The sequence below is a fragment of the Rhinopithecus roxellana genome, chromosome 13, assembly GCF_007565055.1.
Source record: "Rhinopithecus roxellana isolate Shanxi Qingling chromosome 13, ASM756505v1, whole genome shotgun sequence".
NCBI lineage: Eukaryota > Metazoa > Chordata > Mammalia > Primates > Cercopithecidae > Rhinopithecus > Rhinopithecus roxellana.
In genome coordinates this window covers 2,243,665-2,269,196 of record NC_044561.1, presented here as the reverse complement: position 1 = coordinate 2,269,196, position 25,532 = coordinate 2,243,665, and the positions used below count along the sequence as shown (strand labels likewise).

Here is a 25,532-nt window from a genome sequence, read left to right as displayed (position 1 = left end):
GGGCTGAGGCAAGAGGATCTCTTTAGTCCAAGACGTCGGGGCTGCAGTAAGCTGTGCTTGTGCCACTGCACTCCAGCCTGGGTGACACAGCGAGACACTGTCTCAATACAAAAATAAAAATAAAAGTTTTTTGAACTGAGATACACTTTTAAAAGGGGGGAGGAGGGAGAAAGAGAAATTGCACAGGAAAGGCCTTTAGACTGTAATCAAGTCATTTCTAAAAGATGGGTGATTGGATGCTAATTAGGTAACTGGTGGTTTCACCAGGCACATGGCAGAGCCAGGATTTGAACACAGGCTTAGGGTGATGAACTCATCCCAGCTGGCCTGGAATTTTCCCAGTGTCAGCACTGAAATGCTTGCATCCTGGGAAACCTCTCAGTCCTGGGCAAACACGGACAGTTGGTCACCCTGGCTATCTTCAAACCCATTCTCCCACCACACTCTCTCAGTGCTGCTATATATCACCTAGCAATGAAACACACACATCTTTCTCTTCCCTCGACCCCCATCCTTCCCTCTCCTCTAGCATCTCACTCTTTCCCTGCTGCCTGCAGACTGTGAGCTCCTTGAGGGCTGGGACCAGCTGCAGCACCCTCCTCTCTGTGACTCCAGGGCTGGCACTCGTGGGTGCTCAAACTCCCAGTGAAGGAGTTTGGGGAGATGGGTGGGATTACAGATGTGAACCACCATGCCTAGCCTCATAAAACATTTATTGAGAAAACATGTTGTACCTCTTGGGGTGTGCCTGTGAACAAAGGGTTCTTTTCCCCGGGGGGTGGTAAAGAGGTTGAGGACAAAGAGAGTGTCTGTCCATCCTGAAGTCTCCAACTAGGTCTGGTCTCAAGACCTGAGCTGCCTCAGTCTCCTCATCTGTAAGGTAGAGCCAGTGGTACCTATGTATAGGATTATAATGGGAAGGAAATGAGGCCAGGTGAGACGTGTCTATAATCTCTCCCAGGGACTCAAGGCAGTGACCATTTCCTACCATGCTGCTGTGTATTACTGGTGCAAGGCTCAGTACTTGCTATACCTTCCTTATTTATTCCTAGCATATATTAGGTACTCAATAAATGTTCATTCCCTTCTTGACGTCTTTGCCTTTGATTCCCCAGGCTTAGTCCCTAGTCGCTCTGCCCTTTCTTGGTTCCCCTCCCGCCCCCGTTCTGAGCAGAGGTGGGGAATCATTCAGATGAAGGATCATATGTATATTCAATCAACACACGCCAGTCTGAGGGCTTCCAAGTGGGGTGCAGGGTTCAGCTGAGGCCCAGAAGTGTTCACACATCAGTAGTGAATGCTGATATTGAGAACCCAGACCAGAGAGGAGGGCAGAAGCCAGGAAAAAGAGAGCTTTCCTCTCCGGGGAAGCCCAGAGATTTCCATCCAGAGTTTCTGCCTCCCTGGAAGCAGCCAAAGGAGCCAATCCAGCTAGCAGATTTGGGCAGGAAACAAGGACATCTGTTCCCGCACAGGCTCAGGAGGGGCCGAGAACCAAGGAGGAAACGTGTGTCCACCTTGTGGGGGGCCCTCGGTGTTGGCTGGAAAGTGTGTGCCTGAGTCCAGGCCCAAGAAAGAAAGACCAGAAGGAGTGGCCAGCCAAGGATGCTGTAGGGGTGGGGTGGGGGTGCCCCTCACTGTCTCAAGGGCCACCTGCAGCCCCTGTTTGCTGGTCTGTTCCTCCTGCCACTTTGTACTGTACTGGGCTCTCACCTGTGGCAGCCCTGGAACTCTACAGTGTAATCTTTCCAGGTCACAGATGAGAAAATCAAAGCTCAGAGACATTCGGTCATTTGCCCTGAGGCCCCTGGTCTGTGGGGGGTACCGCTGGTATTTGAACCCAGAAGTTGTCAGACTCAGGTTCCCCAGCTCACGTTCTGACACTGCCCTTCAAAGTGTCTGTGGACTGGTCTCTGCTGGGTGAGGAGGCAGCCAAGTCCATCCTGGGAAGCCCCCTCCTCCCTTTGCTCTCCCCCTTCCCCTCTGAAGCGTGTCTCAAAACAGCCACCATGGCCCCCTCCTTGGCTCACCAGTGGTCCCAGCACCAGTTTCTGTTGCACTATCTGTAACCTGTGTTTCCCCGACGAGGCTGTGGACTCCTCAAGGCCTCAAACCTTATGTTCTCCATATGTGGGTCACTGGCACCCAGGGCATGTCCAGGGTACATTTGATTCCTGCCCAATGGATCCTAAGGAGTGGTGGCCACCTCTGCAGCTCCACTAGGAAAGGCATTTTCAGGTGGCCCCCAGGGTTCTGCAGCCACTGCACTCGGAGGCAGGGAAGCTGAGTCCTTGGGCTGGGGGAAACTTCCTTTCCTCATACGTAAAATGGGTACGCATAAACCTAACCTGCCTATGGTGAGGTGGAGGCACCTGAGATCTCACCTGGGTGGCCATTTGTGTGTGTCCAGCAAGGAACCAAGGGTACCTGGCAGCTCCTCCTCAAATACCATCTGTCTCCCGATCTAGCTCAAGTATCCAAGGCGAGCCCTAGAAGTGGGGGGCAGGTTGAGAGATTCTGCAGGCTGGAAGAAGGGACTACACATGAAGCCAGGGTGGGGTGGGCAGTGCTGCCAGCCGGGCCCCTCCCTGCTCCTGCCCCTCGAGCTTGCCAGCCCACAGGCCCACCTTGGGCTGGGTCCAGGCTTGGCTCTTTCTCTTCTCTGAAATTTGCCTGCCACCAGCACTAGCCACAGCCACTTACAAAGACACCTCCCTCTCTAGCCTCCCACCACACACGTGGCTCCCTAGCCACTCGGCCTTGAAGGGGTGAGGGACCAGGAGCATTTTTTTTCTCAGCACCTTTGCAACGCTACACTTTGGAATGGGTACTTGGTCTCCATTGTCCTCAGCTTTGGGGGTCTAGGCTGGAGGGGGACAGCAGGGTTGGAGAGGAAGGAATGGATCTGAGTGACATTTCCATTAAGGGGTCAGTTAGTCACAAACGCTGGTGGCTGGCTGGAAAGGAATGAGTCAAACACAAGGCCTGGGGTTCAGGCCCCATTGGGGAAGCAGATGAGTAAGGCAGCCTGTTGGGGGGTGCACTTTGCAGTCGGGTTTTAAATGTGGAGTTTGAGGGCACTGCATCAACGTGGAGTGGAGTAATTGAAATATGGACTTTGAAGTCAAGGAGTTGGATTTTAATCCCAGCTGCACAACTTACTAATAGAGTCACCTGGAGCAAGTGACTCAGCCACTCTCTCCGGTTTCCTTGGCTGCACCATGGGGGGATTTATGTAAGAGTGAAATGCGAGTGTGCAGCTCAGAGCCTGGCTCGTGGAGCGCTCGGCAGAGCTCCCTGCAATTCCAAAAGGAAGGGGATATTACGATCCTTTCTCATTTCGTATATGGGGAAACTAAGGCATGGAACAGATATGCACATATTCCCAGGGCCCCGTACAGCCAGGCTGTCCAGCTCCAATGACTGTGCCCTTAACCACGGTGCTATGCACAGAACGGTGTTGGTGTGGTGGTTAAGGATGATGGCATGGGGTCAAATCCTGGCTCTGCCACTCCAGAATTTCTAAGCAAGTAATCACATTTTGGAGCCTCAGTTCCCTTATCTGTATATTGTGTGTACTGTGCTCTCTGGTGCTACGGTTAGAATATTTGTTCTATCCAACACTCATGTTGAAGTTTAATCCCTAATGTGGGGGTATTGAGAAACAGGGCTCTTAAGAGACGATTGGGTCATGAGGGCTCTGCTTTCATGAATGGGTTAATCCATTCATAGATTAGTGGATTAAGGGGTTATCACGGGAATGGGGCTGTGGAGAAGCTGGCAGGAGGGAGACATGAGGTAGTCCTCTCAGCCCCCTCACCCTGTGATGCCCTGTGCCATCTCAGGACTCTGTAGAGTCCCCACCAGCAAGAAGGCCCTCACCAGAGACAGCCCCATTGACCTTGAGCTTCTTAGCTTCCATAACTGTAAGAAATAAGTTCCTTTCCTTTACAAATTACCCAGTATCAGAAATGCTGTTATAAGCAACAGAAAACAAAACAAAGACATCTGGCTTGTGGGGATTTAATGAATCGATTAGTGTAAAGTCCACTCAGTACGTATTAGCTATCCTTAGAGTAATTCTGAGTTCAAAAGGATAATTAGAGGGAAACCCCTCCCCCGTTTTACAGGAGATGATACAGAGACCAGAGAGGGTGACTGACCAGACTGAGGTCACACAGCTGGAAGAGCTAGGACTCAAGCCACTGTTTTCCTACTCGCCTCAAGCTGTTACATGGGAGGAGGACATCGAGAATTGGTGAGCAGATAGCTGGGATGCCAGACTGGAAGTCAGAGTTGTGGTCATGTCTGGACACAGAGATCTAGAAGGTGTGTCTTCTTACTCACCACCTCCTTTAATCCAAATAAGCCTGCCAAGTAGGGGGTCCTAGTCTCCTTTCCAGCTGAGGAGCACTGAGGCCTGGAGAGGAGAAGTGACCGAGAGGCTTCAAACTAGGCCGCCTGTCTCATGGACAAGGGTCTCTTAATGTGCCTGAGTTTGAAAGGCAGGCAGGCAGATGAGCTCCCCGGAGGGAACCAGAGATGATAGGAGCAGAAGCCTTCCACAAGGGCACCAGTGCACAGAGACCAAACCGTGTGTGCTGGCAGGGACTGCCAAGGGAGCTAGCGAGTGACGATCATTTTAATGAGTCCCCTTGGGGGACAGGGTCCACATTTGCCTTTTCCAAAGTGTGTCCTGTTTCCTTGCTCACGGCTGGGAGTATCTGAGCCTTTACTGAGAACTCCTAGGGATATCCAGATCTCCTCTGAAAGGGCCTGTTGCTGGCGCTGCAGTTTCAAACCCTGAGGCGTGATAGGCAGGAGAAGCTGGTGGGGGGGCTTGTCCTTATTTCACAGGACTGAGGACCCCTGCACCCGGCTTTGTTCTGTTTCCATCAGCCCACCCTGGCTCTGCACCGATGTTTCTCAGGCCCTTGTGTTCATAAAGGCTGACTGCTGGCGGCTGTCATTTAAATGGAGGCTCGTGTCTTTGTCAAGCTCTGAGCTCACTCATCCTTTGGAAAAGACAGAAAAGACTTTGGTGCCAATTTGTTCTAATGAAGGCCACATCCTTTCTAGAGGGATCAGAGGGGGACCTGTTCCCATCCTATAAAATAGTCTCTTAATGCAAAAAAATTTTAAGTCAGATTGGCTGTGCGCCCCTGCGTGTCTGCCCGCTATTAGGAATGTTCACATTCCTCCTTGAATCTCACTGTCCTAAAGATTTCAGAAGGTTGGGGAGGGAGCAAGATGCAGGGGAGACAGCTCTGGGTTACTGTCCAGATAGAGGAAGTTTTGGGTTTTAGTTACCTTTTTGCTATTGATTTTGTTTTTCAATTTTTTAATCATAGTAAAATATGTTACAATAACAAAATTTACCATCTTAACCACTCTTTTTATTTTTTAGAGGCAGGGTCTTGCTCTGTCACCCAGGCTGGGGTGCAGTGTTACGATCATGACTCATCACAGCCTTGACGTCCTAGGGTCAACTGATCCTCCCACTTCAGCCTCCTGAGTAGCTGGGACTACAGGCACGCACCACTATGCCCGGCTAATTTTTCTATTTTTTGTAGAGATGGGGTTTTGCCATGTCGCCCAGAGTGGTCTCAGACTCCAGTCCTCAAGGGATCCACATCTCAACCTCTCAAAGTGCTGGGATTACAGGCATGAGCCACTGCACTCAGCTCCATTTTATTTATTTTATTTTATTTTATTTTATTTTATTTTATTTTATTTTATTTTATTTATTTTATTTTATTTTATTTTATTTTATTTTATTTTGAGACGGAGTCTCGCTCTGTCGCCCAGGTTGGAGTGCAGTGGCCGGATCTCAGCTCACTGCAAGCTCCGCCTCCCGGGTTTACGCCATTCTCCTGCCTCAGCCTCCTGAGTAACTGGGACTACAGGCGCCCGCCACCTCGCCCGGCTAGTTTTTTGTATTTTTTTTTTAGTAGAGACGGGGTTTTACCGCGTTAGCCAGGATGGTCTCCATCTCCTGACCTCATGATCCGCCCGTCTCATCCTCCCAAAGTGCTGGGATTACAGGCTTGAGCCACCGCGCCCGGCCTAATTTTATTTTAAGTTCTGGGATATATGTACAGAATGTGCAGGCTTGTTACATAGGTATACATGTGCCATGGTGGTTTGCTGCATCTATCGACCCCTCATCTAGATTTTAAGCCCCGCATGCATTAGCTATTTGTCCTGATGCTCTCCCTCCCCTCCCCACCTCCACCCCTTGACGGGCCCGGTGTGTGTGGTTCCCCTCCCTGTGTCCATGTGTTCTCATTGTTCAACTCCCACTTATAAGTAAGAACATACAGTGTTTGGTTTTATGCTCCCGTGTTAGTTTGCTGAGGATGCCGGTTTCCAGCTTCATCCATGTCCCTGCAAAGGCCATGATCTCATTTCTTTTTATCACTGCGTTAACCATTCTTAAGGGTACAGTGGAGTGGCGTTACACACATTCACATTGTTGTGCAACCATCACCACCATCCATCCCAGAAATCTTTTTGTCTTGTAAAACTGAAATTTCAGGCCAGGCACAGTGGCTCACGCCTGTAATCCTAGCACTTTGGGAGGCTGAGGCAGGTGGATCACGAGGTCAGGAGTTCGAGACCATCCTAGCCAACATGGTGAAGCCCTAGCTCTACTAAAAATACAAAAATTAGCCAGTCGTGGTGGCACGTGCCTGTAGTCCCAGCTAGTCAGGAGGCTGACGCAGGAGAACAGCGTGAACCTGGGAGGCGGAGCTTGCAGTGAGCCGAGATCACGCCATTGCACTCCAGCCTGGGTGACAGAGCGAGACTCCGTCTCAAAACAATAAATAAATAATAAATAAATAAAAACAAATAATAAATGTAAAAATAAATAAATAAATAAAACTGAAACTTCATACCCATTAAACACTAACTCCACATCCTCCCTCCTCCTAAGCTCCTGACAACCACCATTCTACTATCTCTGTATGATTTTGGCTACTCTAAATATCTCATGTAAGTGGAATCATACAGTATATGTCTTTCTTCTGACTGGCTTACTTGACTTAGCATCACAGCCTCAAGGTTTATTCACGTTGTAGCATGTCAGAATTGCCTTTCTTTTTGTGTATGTGTATTGCCTTTCTTGTATGTGTATGTCACCTTTTGCTTCTCCATTCTTCCACTGACGGACACTTGAGTTGCTTCCACATTTAGCTATTGTGAGTAATGCTTCTATGAACATGGGTATACAAATATCTTCTCCAGACTCTGCATTCAATGCTTTTGGGTATATATCCAGGAGTGGAATTGCTGGATCACATGGCATTTTTAATGTTTTGAGGAACTGCCATACCACAGCAGCTATTCTATTTTATATTCCTACCAACAGTGCACAAGGGTTCCAAGTTATCCACATTCTTGCCAACATTTTTTTGTTAAAATAGTAGCCATCTTAATAGGTATGAGTTAGCTGGGCGCGGTGGCTCATGCCTGTAATCCCAGCACTTTGGGAGGCTGAGGCGGGCAGATCACTTAAGGTCAGGAGTTTGAGACCAGCCTGGCCAACCTGGTGAAACCGCATCTCTACTAAAAATACAAAAATTAGTTGGTCATGGTGGTGTGCGCCCGTAATCCCAGCTACTTGGGAGGCTGAGGCAGGAGAATCACTTGAACCTGGGAGGCGGAGGTTGCAGTGAGCCAAGATCACACCACTGCACTCCAGCCTGGGCAACAGAGTAAGGCTCTGTCTCAAAAAAAAAAAAAAAAAAAGGTATGAGTTGACATCTCATTGTAGTTTTGATGTACATTTCCCTAATGGTTAGTGATGTTGAGCATCTTGTCATGTGACCTTTGACTATTTGTATATCCTATTTGGATAACTGTCTATTCAAGTTCTTTGCCTATTTTGAATCAGGCTTTGGTTTTTGTTGTTGTTGTTGCAGCGTTTTAGTTCTCTACATATTCCGGTATCAATCCCTTATCAGATACATGATTGGCAAATATTTTCTCCCATACTGTGGGTTGACTTTTTACCCTGTTAATAGTCTCTTAATGCATAAAAATTTTAAAATTTTCATGAAGTCCAACTTTTTTCTTTAGTTTCCTGCACCTTTGGAGTCACATCCAAGAAATCTTTGCCAAACCCAGTGTCATGAAGCTTTTGCCCTATATTTTCTTCTCAAAGTTTTTTAAGGTCTTACATTTCAGTCTTTGATTCATTTTAAGTTTTGTATATGGCATTAGGTAAGGATACGACTTCCTCCTTTTGTATGTGGATATCCAGTTTTCCTAGCACTGAAAAGACTGTCCTTTCCCCACTGAATGGTTTTGGCACCCTTGTCAAAAATCATCTGACCACACCTGTGAAGGTTTATGGTGGGGTCTCTTTTCTATTCCTTCGGTCTATAAGCCCATCTTTATGCCAGTACAACACTGTTTAGAGTCCTGTTTGCTATTGATTTTTAACTCATTATACACGATCTGAGATGCCAATTTCTTGAAAATTATTGAGACTTGCTTTATCTCCTGCCACATGATATACACGATAATTTTAGAAATTTTTTGTTTATTTGTTTTGTTTTTCCCTGAGACAAAGTCTCACTCTGTCTTCCCAGGCTGGAGTACAGTGGCGCAATCTCGGCTCACTGCAACCTCTGCCTCCCGAGTTCAAGTGATTCTCCTGCTTCAGTCTCCTGAGTAGCTGGCATTACAGGCATGTGCCTCCATGCCCAGCTAATTTTTGTATTTTTAGTGGAGATGGGGTTTTGCCATGTTGGCCAGGCTGGTCTCGAACTCCTGACTTCAGGTGATCTGCCCACCTCGGCCTCCCGAAGTGCTGGGATTACAGGCATGAGCCACTGTGCCTGGCAGTTTTAGGAAATCTTCAATGCATGTTTGAAAATAATGTGTTCGGTGCAGGATTCTGTATGTACTGTTGGCTGTTTTGGTATTTGTCTTTATGGCTTGTGTGTTTTGTAATTTTGGATAGTGAGCTCACATTTACAACGGTTTTATCTGTGAGAATCCTGTGTGGCTTTACTGTGGGTAGTGCCATCCACAGAGGCTTGCATTTGCTACTAGTAGTCACATGTCTATGATGTAACTCGCCCCAGGGTTTTTTCTTATATTAATTTCTATACTTGGGAGTCCTGGGACCATGTGGGTAATACAAATTCAAACCTTAAATTCATGTTAGTGAAGGTCTAGAGTTAAAATTTCTCAAGAGATCATTCTTTTTAAATTTTTTCCAGCAGAGCCAGAAATGAGACTACAACTTTTTCGTCTTGTCCGTTTGTGACAGGGTGATCTTTCCCCACCATATGCTTTTTCATTGAGGATACGGGTCCAGTTTTATTCTGGTTCCAAATTTCTGTTGGCAAGAGTCCCAGGCCTTGTCTCCTATCCCTCCCTCCACAGGTATAAAATCCAAGCTCCTTTGGTTACCAACATTAGCAAAAGCCACCACCTCCCACGCCCATCTCCTGCCTCCCTTTGCCACCCATAGGCCCACCCTGCAGGACAGCCAAAGAACAAACATCTGTCTGTCACTCTGATTTTTGGCTTTTGTCTGTTTTTGGTACCTGGGGATTTTTTTTTTTTTTTTTTTTTTTTTTTTTTTTAATCTCAGAAACTCAGTTGGGTGTTCGAAAGAATGTTTATGTTTTATCCACTCTTTAAGTATAGACAGAAGGTTAGCAGGTTTCATGCCTCAGACCTGGGTTCCATTCTCTCTGCCTCTGAGTGATTTTGCAGAGCATCGCCACCCCACAACTCTCAGGCCTCGCCTTGCACCTATCCAATGGGGCTAATCATTCCCCAGCCTCACCTCATGGGGATGCTCATGGAGATAAAAGGCATGAGATTGAGGGGGTAGAGGCGGGCGGCAAGGGGCTGGACATTGTCCCCTGGAATTTCCAGTGGCATCCAGAGCTAGGCACCTATGTCCCTGGTGGTGCTTCCAGGATGGCTGGTGACCAGTCATCTCAGAGCTGAGGTGCACTAAGGGACAAAGACCCTTCAACAGACTTCTCCAGCAGTGCCTGTATGGGCAGGAGCTCGCTCTGAGCCTTGAATCCATAGATGAAAACCCCTCCAGGACCCTATGGCTGATTTACTCCCTTGTCCTAAACCGAACTCATCTTCCCTGCAAGCTGTGTCCTCCAGCAGCTTCTCCACCTGAGAAGAGTGTACCCACTCACTCCTCTGCCTATACCACATACCGAGGTGCTTCTTCAAAGCGGCTTTCTTTCTTTCTTTTTTTTTTTTTTTTTTGAGACGGAGTCTTGCTCTGTCGCCCAGGCTGGAGTGCAGTGGCCGGATGTCAGCTTACTGCAAGCTCCGTCTCCCGGGTTTATGCCATTCTCCTGCCTCAGCCTCCCGAGTAGCTGGGACTACAGGCGCCCGCCACCTCGCCCGGCTAGTTTTTTTGTATTTTTCAGTAGAGATGGGGTTTCACCGTGTTAGCCAGGATGGTCTCGATCTCCTGACCTCGTGATCCGCCCGTCTCGGCCTCCCAAAGTGCTGGGATTACAGGCTTGAGCCACCGCGCCCAGCCAAAGAGGCTTTCTTACAAGCTCTCAAAGGCAGTCCCTCACCAAATCCTAAATATTCCAAACAGCCCTCCACTCTGGCCACTTCCTGTTGTCCCCACTGCCTCAAGCCTCATTATCCTCACCAGGGTCATTTCAAGTCTCGCCCTAGAGTGGCCTCTGTTCCTCCTGGGACTCCCTCCTGAGCTCACAGCTTACCTGGCTGATGCTCAGAGCATGTGGATGTCTGGAGGCCAGGACGGGGCCTCTCCCCTGCCACTTCCTTTGTGACCCCACCGCTGTGGATCAGGTGTCCTTGTGCTCAGCCTCTGCAGGCCGCCAGGCTTTTTTGAAGTCTGTCCTCTCAGAAGCCAGCAGCCTGAACAAAGAGCACGTAGAATCAGCTCACAGGCTTGTTAGCTGGCTTGGGAGGGGGCTGGGCAATTTGACGTGGCCTCTGTCACCTACCTATTCACTCCAGGCATGGCTTGACATGGACCAAAAAATTTCAACTTTTAGCTTTTAAAAAGCTACCAAGAGTCAGGCACGGTGGTTCATGCCTGTAATCCCAGCACTTTGGGAGGCTGAGGCGGGCGGATCATGAGGTCAGGAGTTCAAGACCAGCCTGGCCAACATGGTGAAATCCCGTCTCTACTAAAAATAGAAAAATTAGCTGGGCATGGCGGTGTGTGCTTGTAATTCCAGCTACTCGGGAGACTGAGGCAGAGAATTGCTTGAATCCGGACCCGGGAGGCAGAGGTTGCAGTGAGCCGAGATTGTGCCACTGCACTCCAGCCTGGGCCACAGAGCAAGACTCTGTTTCAAAACAAACAAACAAACAAACGTAACCAAGTAATTTTGCAAAAACAGTCATCCTCATCCGATCCCATTTTATCCCCCACTCCTTAGCTTGCCCTAGCCCTGAGCTTCACCCCACCGCTGACCCTTAGCCCTGGGAGGAGGTCCAAGAATAGGACAAGGAAGGGGTGGGGCCAGGCAGGCACCCCCGCCTCTCTAAGCCCAGTCGGCTCACTCTTGGGCAATTGCTTGGTCTTGCCCAGTCCTCATCACAAACTGTTCAGTTCCTCGAGAAGTTGCCACGGCCTCCTCACTCATTAACCTTCAACTAATAAGGAGACTTACCTGCATAGCAATGGCAGGACTTGTGATCCGGAACATGGTGACTAATTTCGGCATGCACGTGCCTCACACGGGCTGCCCCATGTCCTCATTCCCAAGAGCCTGGGGTTCAGGGGCAAACAGATGGGGCTGGGGTGAATGCTGACTCCCCTTCTTCAAGTGTGTCCCCTTGGGCAAATGAACAAGTTGATGACTTCGCCTCTTTGGCCTCCTCCTTCCCGTGACATCTGCTCATAACTCATGGGCTCGCTGGGCATGGGTGAGGGACATGGGCTAGGGCCAGTGATGTGCTCACCAGGGCTTGGCCGATAGTAGGTGCACTGATAATTCGGGGTTTAAAAAAAAAGTACAAATGAGGGCTTTCTGGGAGCAGAACACCAAGACAGGTGTTCAAGATGACAAGGAGGTGGCCATGAGGTGCAGCAGTAGCACTGAGCAGGACCAACCCTGGCTTACTGGCTGCCCTGTCAGTGCTTCACTGTGGGTCCCTTCCCACCCACCTGCCCAGTGGCATCCCTGTATCTGGGACACGTACACACTCCCATTTGTACTGCTGGCTCCTGCCTGGCCCGGGCCAGGCCCACTGGTAATGCTCAGAGGCAGTTGGTTGATTGCACTGAGCTCCAGGTCTACCTCTCAGCCACTCCCAAGCCTCACTGTCCCCACCAGTACAGGAAGAGGACTGAGCTTGGTGACGGAGATGATCTGGGCCTACCATGTTCCAGGCACTGAGGTGTGGGCAGAGAGGGGATGAAGACCCAGCCCTGTCCTTAGGAAGAGGGATGGACAAAACCTTAGGTCAATACCGAGGGAGGAGCCAGGGCAGGGCCCGGGAGGGCAGGTGGCAGGGGAGGGGCTTCAGGCAGAGGGAGGCAAGGAGGAGGGGGGGTGGGGAGGTAGAGGCTGGGAGAGACTTTGCACCTCAGCCATTTGCAGATGGCACACAGGCTGTGTTGAGCTGTGGGAGCTCTAGGCATTGCAGCCTGGAAATTAACAGCAGCGTCTGTCTGCACTGAATATCCCCAGCGCTGGAACCAGGCGTGACAAGGAAATAGATCGCATTCCTGCTTGCCTAGAGGCCGTGGTGCCGGGGCATGATCCTGAAGGCGGTGGGCTGCCTGACCCATATGGCACTGGTGTGGAAGACACAGGGGGCAGGTGCAGGCCAGGATGGAGACCAGTGGACCAGGCAGGAGCCACTGCCAAAGCAGAAGCACTCAGGACCCCAGGATGCAGGGCAGGGACACACTAGAGAAGCTAGACAAGAGGTGAGGTGGTGAGGAAGGGGAGACCAGAGCGCCACCCGTCCGAGGCCTGGCAAATAGGTGGCCGCGGGAGGCATCGGGAGCTTGCAGGTGGAATGCCAGGCAGTCGGGGAAGGCATGGAAGTTTGCCTGGGGCTGCTGCTTCTAAGCCCACCTATGTGGGGAGAGGGTGCGTCATCTCATGAGAGAAGGCACATGGCGCCCAGAAAACAAACGCGAAGACCACCATTCTCATGATTGGAACACGTGGTACCAAACTGTGGGACCCAATGGCAGGAGTGGCTGGTGCCCCATTCTGGCCTGCTCTCTCCTGGGCTCGGGGACCACAACCCCACAGGCCCCTTCCTCTCTGTGGGTGCTGTGATTCCCACTGAGGGACAGGCAGTGGTGAGACCTCCACCCTCCCACTCTCACCTACCAGTTATTCTCCAGGGTCCAAGAAGCAGCAGGCATCTATTTCTCCCACTGAGGCACATGTGAGCTGGGGGAGTGTGGGAGATAGGAACCAGGAAGCAAGTGAGTGCCAGCGGTGGGGCAGGGCTTCCCCCTCTTCCCCTATCACTGGAGGGGCATGGGCCTGCTGTTTTTGAAAAGCCAGTCACAGCTGGAAGAAGACACAGACACACTCCAACCTAGGGGCAAGGCCTCAGCTTCGGAATGTGACAATTTATTTGGGGGGTAAAAGAGGTTTTTCACCCCCCTTTCCTGGCGTTGATACAATATTGAAGAGCAGCAGAACAAACGTACAAGACAGAGTAATCGGCACAGACCCACCCCTCCCCCGGAACCGCCGAATCCAGAATGGAGCCCAAACCCACACCCCCAACTAGGCGTCTTCTCCACCGGGGGAGGGGCAGTGTGGACTGGGGGACCTGCCCCCCACGCCGGGGCGGCACCTCCGTTTCCCATCTCCTGCCAACCCCACTATTTTTCCATCTTTGACCACTGGAGGCAAAGTTTAGCCAGCTGGGAGCTGGATGGTTGAACCACATACAAAGGCAACAACACTTCATTTTAAAAATGAGAGAGAAAAAAGAGACAGTGCCCCTCCCCAAATATAGAGCTATATATGTATATTTTCTATATATAGAATTCATTCGTGCACAATTCATTAAATGAACTTCTCAAAAATTAAAAAAATTATAAGATACGTACTTCTTTAGGCCTTTGTGTTTTTAAATTAAAACCAACGAAAATAAGTCTCCCTCTCCACTCCCCCCAGCAGGAAGGGCGGCCGGAACGCTTCGCTCCCGCTACCTGGCCTCCTGCAAGAGGGTTCCCCCATGAGACCGTCAGTCCCCCTTTGCCTGGCTGACTACCTGCATACAGTAGACACTCACTGCTGGAGTGAGGCACTGACTCCTCCAAAGATTGCAGGAGGCGGAGGAGGGAACCACGAAGGCCTGGGAGGGGGCATCTTTGGCCCCCACTAACCATCTCCCTATTTCTGCATCCTGGTGACTGTCAGCAAGAGATGAGTCGGGGAGACCCTCTCCTGGAGTTCTAGCCCCTAATTCTGGGCTTTCTATATGACAGGACATGCAGATAGGGAAGAAACTAAAACCTTTCAATGTCTTCCTTTTTTCTTTAAAAGTGATTCCTCAAACCATCCCTGCCCCAAAAAGGCCGCCTTGGACAAGTGCATGGGAGCCCGGAAGTGGAACTGACCAGGTAGGGCTCCACTGTCCCATGTGGGCGAAGTGCAAAAAAAAAAAAAAAAGAAAAAAAAAAAAAAAAAAAAGAAAAACCACCACAAACCAAAATAACAAAATGACACAGAAAAGTGGGCAAAGTGGGGATGTGTCCTCTTGGGTCCCCAGAGTCCAGAGAGGCTGGTAGCAGCCCTGCCTCCTGGCCAACCCGGCTCCCTGTTGGGGCTGACCCTCCAGCCTTGGGCAGGCCCACCGGCCTGGCTCTCCTCCAGGACCTCCTGGCTCAGGGGCTCGCTGCCAGGCTTGTGCTGGCTCCAGGGCCTGGGCCCTGCCTTTTAAAGGGCTTTCCCCACAGGCCAAAGCATCCTGGGCTCTAGTCCCTGCCGCATTCCCCCAGTGAAGCAGCTGCGCTTCTCCAAAACCATTTCCACCTCTTGGAAAAGGGGCCATCCCCCCAACTCTGTCCCTCACACTGAAGCTGGGGACTTGATCATCACCTCTTCCCAGATCATAGGAAGGATGAGGCTCATTTTGACCTTGACCCCTTTGCAGGGTAAGAACAAAGAGGGGTTGTGGGCAGCTGGGGGCCCCAGTACCAGCAACCTTGACCCCCACCTGGTACTGGGCAGCTGCTCTGACACCAGCAGCGCTTTCTGAAGAGGCCTTGCTGCCCAATATACCCATTTTGCAGAAGGGCAAACTAAAGGTCAGAGTGGGGACCGAGACAGGGATGGGTCCCAACTTACCATCTCAAACCAGAGACACCAGACCTCACCTGTTTCCTATGATACTTGGGTGGGGAGGGGGTGGACTTAAGGGGAGATGACCAATGCCCCAACCAATATTGAACATGGGAGATTGGGCTTTGGGGGTTATTTCACATACAAAAATAAAGCAAACCAGATTGCAACTTCTGCTTGGTAATTAGGCAAACGGAAAGCAGCAAGGGTGGAGGAGGGGCCCATCGAGGCTGATCTCCCAAGGGAGGCAAGTGTGTGGGGGGCGGGGGTACTAGAGAGGGCAGGACGGAGGCCTCCGCTCACCCTCGGTTCCAACCACTTGGGTCCCCAGGGGCACTGCCCACCTCAAGGCGGTGTGCCTGGTGCCTCTTCACGCACCAAGGCCGGCCCGGGCTGCTCTGCTTGGAGCTCAGGCCAGCAGAAGCAGACTACCTGTGGCAAGGGAAATGCATTCCCTCTCCCCAGCCACCCCCAGAGCCCAGCTTCTTGCCTCCTGAAGCCTGCATCCCCTTTCAGGCTAGGGAGGCTCAGAGAGGTCGTGGGCTTTAGAGTGACCCATGGGGAGGGAAGTCGCCCCCATAGGGTGGCGGCGGTAGGGACCAGATGCCCCAACGACTGCCAAAGCAACGGAAGCGAGCAAGAAACCAAACTGCCCACTCACCAGCCCCCTGGAGAAAATCACCAGTGACAACCCCTACCCTCCCAAACCTCAGCTTGCCGGGGCCTGCAGCTTGGGTTGGCTCCCCGGGGACCCGCTGTTGTCCTTCCCTTTGAGCAAGCATGGGTGTGGCGCTCTGGATCCAGGCCCTCTCCACAGTGCCTGCAATGCCAGGCAACCTGCCAGCTGGGTCCAGGCCTCTGCCCCATCCTGACATTGCCACCTCACCTGTGCAATCACTGCGTTACTATTTTTTCTTAAATATCTCTTTCTCCCCCCACCCCCCCATAGGAATCCCATAATATTTTTTCTATTTATTTTTTTTTCCTCTTTTTTTGTTTTTGTTTTTTTGCAAAACTAATTCTTTCACTTTCCTGTCATAAAATCACCTCTGAAAACACAACTTCTTTACAAAAAAGTCACGAATGACACGAACTCTCAGGAAAACACATTTCTATGGTCTCTGGAAACACCTGTAACTGGCACCCAGGTGATCACTCACCTAGGGGAGGGGGCCAGGGGGAAATCACCTCCAAGGACAGAGGAGAAATACCAGCCCTTATTTGGGGGAAAAGCCAATTGGCACTTGGACGGCCACAAAGCCAACACACAGGGCAGGGCAGGGAGCGCCGAGGAGGATCAGCCTCCGCCCCGACCCTGTGAGGGTCCCCGTTCTATATCCCGGGGAGGGGAGGGCTAGGGCCACACTGCGGGCCCTGGCAGGGAGATTGGGAAGGAAGGCGACCTCCCATTCTTAGGACCAAAGGCGCTCGGGTTCTGATTGGCCTCCTGCCAACGTGCTTCTGAGGGAGGGGCCCAAGGCAGCACAGCCAGGAAGCCAGCTCCAGCCACGCCGGGAACACGCCACCCACGCACAACGGAGACCCGGGAAGTGGCCCAGGGCTGGCCAGTGGGGCACCTGGTCCTAATCCTGGGACGAACACCCTCATTCTTCTGGAGAACACAGCCCCTCTGGTCTCACCTTTGCCTGCCTGCCCTCCCAGGGCCCGGCCTAAGGCTGGGGCTGTGCCCTCTGCCACTGGCACGGGTGCCTCAGCTCCCTGGCAGCAGAGGGAAACAGAAGCTGCCCAGGACACTGGAGGCTCTTTGCTTCAGGCAGGCTGGGCTATGAGAAAGCCTCTGTGGTCAGAAGCAAAAGAGGGGCGGGGAGAAGCTAGGAGGCCCTCAGGAATGGATTCTTCGGCGTCCTCCCCAAACACCGGGAGGAAGGGGGAGCTTGGCAGGGGGTCTCCCTCTCTATCTCGGTCCCCACCATGCTGTGAAGATCCGACAGGTTGGGCTGACCACCCCGAGGGCAGGGGGGTAGGGGGCATGGTGCCCCCAGCACACCCGGGCCAGGAGGGGAGGCCTGGTGACTTCCACAGCAAACCTCCAGAACCAAGCCTGGTCCCCAGCCCTACTGAGGCGAGGAGCGGTCCAGGTCTTCAATGCCCCTGTTCAAAGGAACTGTAAAGGATGCCACCCGGCAGCCTGGGGCCTAGCACCCAATGCACGTATGAACCCACGGACAAACACAGTAAGTGGGGCGGACGCACAACTGAAGTTTCCACGGCAGGTTCTCATAGCACCTTTGGTCAAGAACTGAAGAGGCCTTTAGATGCCGGGAGGCTGCGGCCAGGCGCACCCTCTGCCAGTTCCTCCCCCCGTTGAGGGGGTTAGGAAAGAGACAGGGCTGGGGCAGGGCATAGGGGGTCTACTTAGGCCTCATCCAAAATCGAGCAGGGAAGACCCCGCCCTGGCCCAACTTCTGATGCCCTGGCTGATGTGAAGGGAGGAGTCGAGTCTGGCCTCATCCTCGGCCTCTGCCTGGGGCTTTGCCAAACAAGCAGGAAGCCCTCCTTCTGCCTAGGCATCTGCAGGAAGGAAAGGGACTGTGCCCACCCTCGGTGGGGGTCTCCTAAGGGCCCCACAGCTGCCAGGTTAGCACCGAGAAATCAGACGCCACACAGGAGAGCAGGAAGCAAGCTACAGAGACGGGTGGGATGTGGAAGGGGCAGAGGAACCCTAGGTTCTGGGGCTTTCCAGAAACCACCCAGAGGGCCCTACCATGCATGGGCAGGGGGTGTGCCCTTCCCCTGCCCCATTCCAGGAAGGCCCTTACCCCCTAGTTTTCTGGGACCCCAACTACCCAGCCCCATCCCTGGGTCAACACCGAGCCATTTGAAACAAGCAAAGCACAGGGAGAGAGGGCTGGGGGCAAGGGCGGGGCGGGAGCAAGAGTATGACTTCCGGCAGGAGGGCCCCCCCCCAAGCCCCCCTCCTTGGTGGAACCCCCTCACTTGCTCGCCCCACTGCTGCCACCACCCCCAGCGGCGCCTGCTACCCCAGCAGCCACCTTCTCGAAATCCTCAGGGTTGCAGAATTCCTTGATTGTGACCGTCAGGAGGTTGCTGGTGACATCGGTGACGACCACATTGGAGCAGGGTGACATCTCGGGGCGCCAGTCCCCAGCCTCGGGCTCGGAGGAGGCACCGACGGGCTCAGGGGCCGTGGGAGGCGCCGGGCCGGCAGCAGCTGTGACCTCGGGCGGTGCCCGCTTGCTGGTGGCTGCCGACTCGGGAGGGAGGGACAGGTCGAGCACCTCCGGCTCGCGCCAGCTGGGAGCGGATGGGCTCACGGTCTCGGGGAGGAGCTTGGGGGGCGTGTCGTCGGGGTCAGAGGACTGTGGTGCAGGTGAGGGGCAGCCGGAGGAGCCGGAACTGCGGGCGTCGTAGGGGGTGGCGGGAGCGGCCAGGAGCAGCCCAGGGCCGGGGGCTGAGGCATCAGCCTTGCCAGCGGGCGGGGCAGCCAGGGGGGTGGGCGGGGTAGGCAGGGGGGCGGACGGGGGCTTGTACAGCGCAAAGGCGCCGAACTTCATGTGGCGGATCTGGGTGCGCAGGACGCTCTCACTGAACTTCTTGCTCTTGCCGATAACGCGGTTCCGCGAGGGGACTTTGGGGCGGGCCAGGGCCCCAGCCCCCTGCCCGGTGCCCCCGCCGCCAGCGCCCTTGTCGATCACCTTCAGGTTCAGGATGATGCGGTTCCGCTTGGGCTCCCGCGGCTTCACCTTGCGGTTGATGATGCGCACCGTCTCCGAGAAGGGCGAGATGGGCGGGCGCAGGCCGGGGCTGCCCCCCTGCGGGTCCGGGCGGGGCAGGGGACGGCGGGACATGCGGTGGCAGCGGCGGATATCCTTCTTGAGCCGGTGCACTGCTGCGCTGGAGTGCAGCTTGGGCGAGGAAGCACTGGCAGTCGGCTTGACAGAGAAATGCACATCACTGATGCGGAGGGCCTCGGCCTGGGCCCGCGCCTGCGGGCAGAGGGAGGGGTGGGTGGGAGCTCAGAGCTGCCCGCTGACCTCCCCTGAATGTCCCTGCGCCAGCCAGCCCTAAGTAGAGCCTCTCAGCCACTGATCCCGAGACCACGCAAGAGAATCACTGGTCTTTATGACCTCGACTTAGAAAAGGAAACAGAGGTTCAGAGATGAATCAATTTGCCTCTGACTCCAAGGTCTGAGTCAAGACACCCTTGTCCAGGCCCAATTCCAAAACTGTGTTTTTTCTATAACCCACCACCTCTGCAAGCTCCACAGAGGGCCCTGGGCCACCCCATGGCTGCCCTTGCTGACACAGGGGAGTATGGACAACTGGGACACAGTGTTGGGAGGCAGCCCTTTTCTCAGAAGCCCTGCCAAACCCCTGCTCTGTGGCAGATCCAGCCCAAGCGGGGACTCCTCCACGGACTCATTCCTGGTGACAGAAAGGAGGAGGTGGGTCCTCCCTGCTCTGCTGCACCCAGTCCTGCTGAGCCACCATGTCCCCAGTGCCCCGTACTCTCTCACCTTTGAGCAGGCTGACCTCCGGTTCCAGCCTGCCTCCTCAGCTGGCAGCACCTCAGCCACCACACTTCCCTGGATGGGTCTCATTTACTTGTCTGCCCAGTGCCTGGCTCAGAGTGAACTGGTGCCAATGCAATCCAAGCCTGCACCCCAAAGCCTGGGCTGGAACCCAACCTGGTCAGACGTGAGTTTGAGGGGGACAGGCCTAGAGGTGGGCCTGACCACTCCCTATTCTCTGTGCCAACATGGTCTGGGGCAGGATGGTGGTGCAGAGGTCGTGGGCAGCCAGGAATACTGCCCCAAGCTCCTAGGCCTGTCCTTCTAGCTGTCCTTCCAGGCATGAAATCTCTCTAAAGCTGCAGGGCTCTCAAGAGACCCCAGGTTCCAGTCCAACCCACCTGTTGTCAGATGCCACTAAATGGAGAGAGGCTAAGGGACTCGTAAGGTGATGTAAGCTGTCTGCATGGCCAGTCCTTTCTCTACTAAGGAAGGAACTGACATATCAGGCACCAGCTGCTTGGGTTACAGCTGCACACACACACACTCCCCTGGAGAGCTGCCCTATTACAGGGAGGCTGGCGGGCAGCAGGAGCAGGAAGGGATCTGGTGCAGCGGAAGAACCACAGAGCCCAGAGAAGTACAGACCCCGGGCTTGAAGAATGAAATATCACAAGCCTGGCCCTGACACTTGAGTAGGAGAAAGTCCTGGTCCTTACTGAGCCCTGACTGCGCCCCAGACACTTCCAGAGGCCCCGTGGCCTGCTAAGACAGACAGACGGTAGAGGCAGAGTGTCCTGTGGGCAAGGTCTCAGGGGTGTGAGAAGATGGCAAGGAGTCACAGGACTGAAAGCAAGGGCTGGGGACAGAGGCTGGGGTGTGTGGGGGGTGCCACAAGGGGTGTGGGTTTTACAGATTCTCTGGTTCCTACTGGGGAAGGGAGGCTTGTTAGGTGATGGTTGCCCTCAATCTAGGTGGGAGATGGTTGGGACCGAGAGGAAGGCCATGTCCCCATGGTTGGTCTGTGAGGTCCTTGAGGGTGGGATCTGTGAGGTCTCTCTACCTCCCACTCCCCACAGCACTGGATGCTTAACTAGTACCTGGAGGTAGCCCATATGCCCCTCAAACAAGACTAGATTACATTGGACCACAACTCCCAGGAGAGGTGTTTGCTGGCTTATTTGTTGGCTAAGCAAAGATGTCTTCATTTAGAATGTGGCCTTCACCCCCATGGGAGAAGGGACTGTGACTCCACATAGTCCTCCCAGCCCAAGCTGGGGCCTCCTGGGGCTGCTTGGTTAACGGTCCCTTCTGCCACTAGGTGGCAGCACATGAAGCCTGGCCTGCCCATTCCAATGCTGCCAGCCCAGCTCCCAGGAATTGGGCCCCTCACACCCCTTCCCACACGAAGGCAGGGAAAAGCCCAGACTTTTTTGGCATGGTAGGCAGACATTCTGCAGGTGCATCCCCACACTTTCTGACTCTCAGTTAAGTGTTTACTCCTTCTGCAAACTGCCTGAGCTTCCTGACTTCTGCAATTATGCTTCCAAGAGTCCAGTGGTGACGGACTGTCCCTGGGGGAGGGGCAAAGAGTGTGGGCAAACAGCAGGCCCGGAAAGAAACCCTGGCTCAGTGAGTCTCCTTTCCTTATCTGCTCGATCATCACAGGGCCTACTTCAGGCGCTCCTGTGATGATCAGAGAGTACATGGCACCTGCTCAGCACAGTGCCTGGCATGCAGCAAATAACTGAACAGACCTACCCATGCGTGGTGGACTTATAAGCAGTGATCTTTTTCCAATGTATGCTTGGCATACATTGTCATTTCTTACTTTATACTTTCTATATATTATTATTTTTTAAAGGGTTCACCCCTCCTCTTCCTCCCCACATGGAGAACTCCTTGAAAGTGGGGACCTGGGTCTGCCTGGTGAATTAAAAATAACTGTAGCCAACATGGTTATTGCACCCTGACCAGGTGACAGGCATAGCTCTGTGGGCTTGGCATGCACTGTAGATGGTGTAGATGGCATGAACTGTACCTTGGCCTCTCCCCATGTCTGTGGGCAAGTTACTGGACACCTCTGACCCGGTTTCCCCATGCGTAAAACAGGGAGGATGGAAGCTATCTCGTGAGCTGCTGTTTGCTTTACAGTAGTTCCTGGCAGAAAGCGCTGAGTGTAATTTGCTGACTGCCATACTGCCTCTCACGGAGTCCCAGAGCAATGTGTTCGGCCCAAGCTAATCTCCATAGCCCCTCACAAATATCCACATCACTCTCAGGCTACCTGTTTCTTAGGGTCCAGACAAAAAAGTTCTCCTATCTGCATCTCTATCCTCTGCCACGCCAACTCTACAGCCTTCATAGTTTCCTGTGTGTATCTGCCTTTCCCCCTTAACCTGACATGGACTCCTCAAGGCATAAGATGAAGAAAAGGAGACAGGATGAAGCTGGGACGCTGGACCTCGGGTAAGTCACTTTCCCTTCCTGGGCCTTGATTTTTTTTTATCTGTGAAATGGGGATAATACTCCCTACTTCTTGGAACTGTTGAGGGCTCAGCCCTGTATTAGGCCCATAGCCAGCTCAGGAACCAAAAGAACTATCAAGAAAAAAGGCGTTTTGTGTATCAATGCTCATGGTCATACTCGCTTTACCGCTAGAGGGTGCCCCAGCTGCACTGAGAGACTGTCACACAGCCCATTAGCCTTGCAGCTGCTCCGCCCATCCCTCCCCAGGAGAAGCATCAGGGTTCAGGTTACTCCCTGGATCCCCTAGGATGTGCGTCGCTTGAGAGTGGGGTTTATAAAAATATGAAATTCTGGAAACCCACATTTCTTAACACTTCTGCTTCTCTTCTCCAAAAACGAGTCCTCCCACAAAGTCACAGGCTATTGGGTGGGAGGGGGCCCTGAGGCATGTGTAGCACTACAGGGAGACAGGTGGCCCAGTGAGTCCCACCTGCAGCCTTGCCTGCCACCTAGGGCCATCTTGCCCTTCCTTTCCCAGACTCTGTCTTTTCTTGTCAGAATAAAATAAAAACCCAAATCCTCCAAGATGGCTTCCTCTGGAAGTTCTTCCCTCCCTAGCAGAGGCTAATCTGCTATGCTCTCAATCCCACATCCTCATCCTCCAGAAATGGCCGGGAGTGGGGGGAAACTGAGGCTCAGAGCCCTAAAGTTAGTGGCCCCGCCTGGGTGATAAACTCAAAGGGAAGTGATTTTGAGGTCAAATTCAAGTTGGATCCCAAATAAAGGAGGGGAGCCATGAAGAACAAATCCCGAAAGACAGGGAGGGGCAGAGAGGCAGGTGGTCCCCTAATCCTCTCCTTGTGCCCTGCCAGGAGGTGGGACTCCACTCACTCTCCCCCTGGGTTCCAACTCCCAGCACAGTCATAACAGCTCAAACAAATGCCCCCTTCCCATGGGCATCCCCTACCTGCCTCAGCCACCCCCTTTCCTGGAGCCCTAAAGGCACCCCCAGACCCGGTTTCAACAGGGAAGATTATTCCCAGTCCCAGGACCCTCTTGTTGAAGCTGAAGCTGGCTGAGGCTTGCCATCAGGGGTTTCTAGGGGGGGCTCACAACCACCCCCTGCCCAGCTGGGGCCCCTCTGGAAAGGCCCGCCCGCTTGGGCGGCCGCGTATCTGTCCCTCCCTTCCAGGCCCCGTGCTGTGCCGGGGCTGGGGGCCCGAGAAGGGGATGCTGCTGGGGCTGGGCCAGGTTACCTTCAGAAGGAAAGTTTTGGGTTTGGGTCCTCTCTTCTTGGGCCCATACAGCTCACGCTCCCTCTCCCTGCGGCCGAAAAACACCAGAGGTTAAAAAGAGCCCCTTCCCGGGCCCCACGCCGCGATGCCCTCCCCGGCTCTCCCGCTTCCCCGCGCGGCGCCCCAGCCGAGCCTCGGCCTCGCCGCCCCTGCCAGCTTCCCCAACAACTCACTTTTGCTCGAAGGCTGCAATGAGCCGCGAGTCCAGGATGTTCTCCTCGGGCTCCCAAGTGCTGTACCTGCCGAGTCACAAACGCTCAAAATCAGGATGAAGACCAGAGAGGGACAGGCACGCGGCGAGAGCAAGCGCGCCCACCCCCACCCCAGGCCCCGGTACCCGCTGCCTCCCCTCCCGCGACGTCCCCGGACCCCGCGACACTCACTTGATCGCCCACCCCTTCCATTTCACCAGGTACTCGATGCGTCCCTGAAAAATAGAGGGGAGAAAAACGGGGGTGGGGGTGGGGAGGATGCGGGGACGCGAGGAGGCGGCGGCGCGGGGCTGGGCAAGGGAGCCGGACTAGCGGGACCGCTGCGCCCCGAGGGCTCCCGGCCCCGGCTCCGGCTGCGGACAGCGGCGGCCCGCCCCGGGCGGCGGCTCACCTTTCGGATCCGCCGTTTGATGATGGATTCGGCCGCGAAGACTCGCTCGCCCACTGCAGACAGCTCCATCTTGCTCAGCGGCACCCACAGCCCATAATACTCCCTGCGCCCGCGGCCGGTGCGGCACCGCTCGCGCACGCGCCGCAGCGCCCAAGCCCCGGCGGGCGGGAGCGCGGCGGGGCGCGCGCTCGCGGTCCAGCTGCGGGCCGTCACGTGATCCTCGCGGCCTGCGCGCGGTTGCCAGGACCTCCCCCTCTCCCGGGGCGGTTGCTAGGGAAAGTCAGCGTTAGCGGGGCGGGGGCGCGCGCTGGCTCTTAAAGGGGCCGCGCCGGCGAAGGGAGCAGCTGCCGGCGGACCCGATGGGTACCCGGCTTGTGGGCACGCTGCGGCCTTACGCTTATCACCCCCTCCCCCATCTTGTTGGCGCCTGATCACGGACACCCTCTCCTCGCCTCTTAATCCCCACGCGAGTCTCGCCAGGCCTTGGGCGGAGAAGGGCTGTGGAGCCGGAGTCTCGCCGCCAACGCGCGTCTCCCGCGGTAGCCTGCAAACAGTTAAAAATGATGCAGCAGAAATGCAATTGCTGTTGCCTTGCCAGGCCTTGCGGGAATTTCTTTAAAACATCGCCCCCCATCCATTATTTATGTATTCGTGGGAGTGTGGTTTTGTAACCAGTTCAGAAGAGTTAAAACAAAAACGCCACCGCAGGAAAGGGGTGTGCGGCGAATGGGGCCGAGGAAGGCCTGGGTGACCGTGGGCATCTGTCTGCGGCCGGGGTCTCGGGCGACACCTGCCCTCGCCCGGGAGAGGCAGTGGCAGTGAGGGAGGGAGAGGGACCGCGGGCAGGAACGGGCCTCCCCGCACCCCACCTTGGGCCCACAGCGGGTCATCATCTGGTTATTCGGCAGAAGCCGCCTTCGCGGTCATATCTGTGTTTTCCGATTCCCAGCACCCCTCCCGACCCCCCCGACCCCCCCGACCCGGCCGCGTCCCTCTCCCCGCCCGCAGCTGCGCGAAGCTTCCGCCATTGCTCTGGGGAGCCCAGACCCCAGCTTCCTACTTGGGGAGGGGCGGGGGATCGAGCTGGGGCTGTCCGGGAATGGACACAAAAAATAGCCCTGCCGTGCAAAATGCTCCACTTTTTAAATGTTGAAATTACTTGAACTTTATTTCCCATTATGTTAGTAGTCTTGTTCTTTGTAAAACAATTTTTAAAAATACAGATAAAAAAGCAACTGTCCATAACTCCCATAAAACCATTGTTAACATCTTCACCAATCTTCCAGCCTCTGCTCTATGCCTACATGAACTCACGTCCACCTGTGTACGTATGTGTATGTATATGTATATACATACACATTGTC

At 53.9% G+C, this 25,532-nt stretch overlaps 2 protein-coding genes across 3 annotated transcripts in view; both read right to left on the bottom strand.

The window, feature by feature from the left end:
* Positions 1-1,942, bottom strand: part of NPTXR (neuronal pentraxin receptor) — a 34,349-nt gene extending 32,407 nt beyond the window's left edge. Inside the window, exon 1 of the mRNA XM_030914461.1 lies at positions 1,875-1,942. Within this exon, the coding sequence (XP_030770321.1) occupies positions 1,875-1,942 (68 nt within the window). The remainder of the gene's footprint in view (positions 1-1,874) is intronic.
* Positions 1,943-13,562: 11,620 nt separating this feature from the next.
* Positions 13,563-24,375, bottom strand: CBX6 (chromobox 6). 2 transcript variants are annotated; one of them, XM_030914634.1, is made up of 5 exons: positions 24,169-24,375; positions 23,949-23,992; positions 23,739-23,804; positions 23,527-23,593; positions 13,563-19,276 (listed from the first exon to the last, which is right to left on the bottom strand). In XM_030914634.1, the coding sequence occupies exons 1-5, from the start codon at positions 24,235-24,237 to the stop codon at positions 18,263-18,265; spliced, it is 1,260 nt and encodes a 419-aa protein (XP_030770494.1). In that variant the 5' UTR covers positions 24,238-24,375; the 3' UTR covers positions 13,563-18,262. The 2 variants fall into 2 exon arrangements, with proteins under 2 accessions (XP_030770494.1, XP_030770495.1); XM_030914635.1 differs by having other exon boundaries at positions 13,563-19,222; positions 24,169-24,339.
* Between the last annotated feature and the right edge of the window lie 1,157 nt (positions 24,376-25,532).

Bases quoted from the DNA above. Each gene is read 5' to 3' on its own strand.
- CBX6 (XM_030914634.1), bottom strand. From the start codon at position 24,237: ATGGAGCTGTCTGCAGTGGGCGAGCGAGTCTTCGCGGCCGAATCCATC. The intron at 23,805-23,948 runs GTGAGTGTCGCG...GTGACTCGGCAG, and splicing joins TGGAAGGGGTGGGCGATCAA to GTACAGCACTTGGGAGCCCG. The intron at 23,594-23,738 runs GTGAGTTGTTGG...TTTCGGCCGCAG, and splicing joins ATTGCAGCCTTCGAGCAAAA to GGAGAGGGAGCGTGAGCTGT.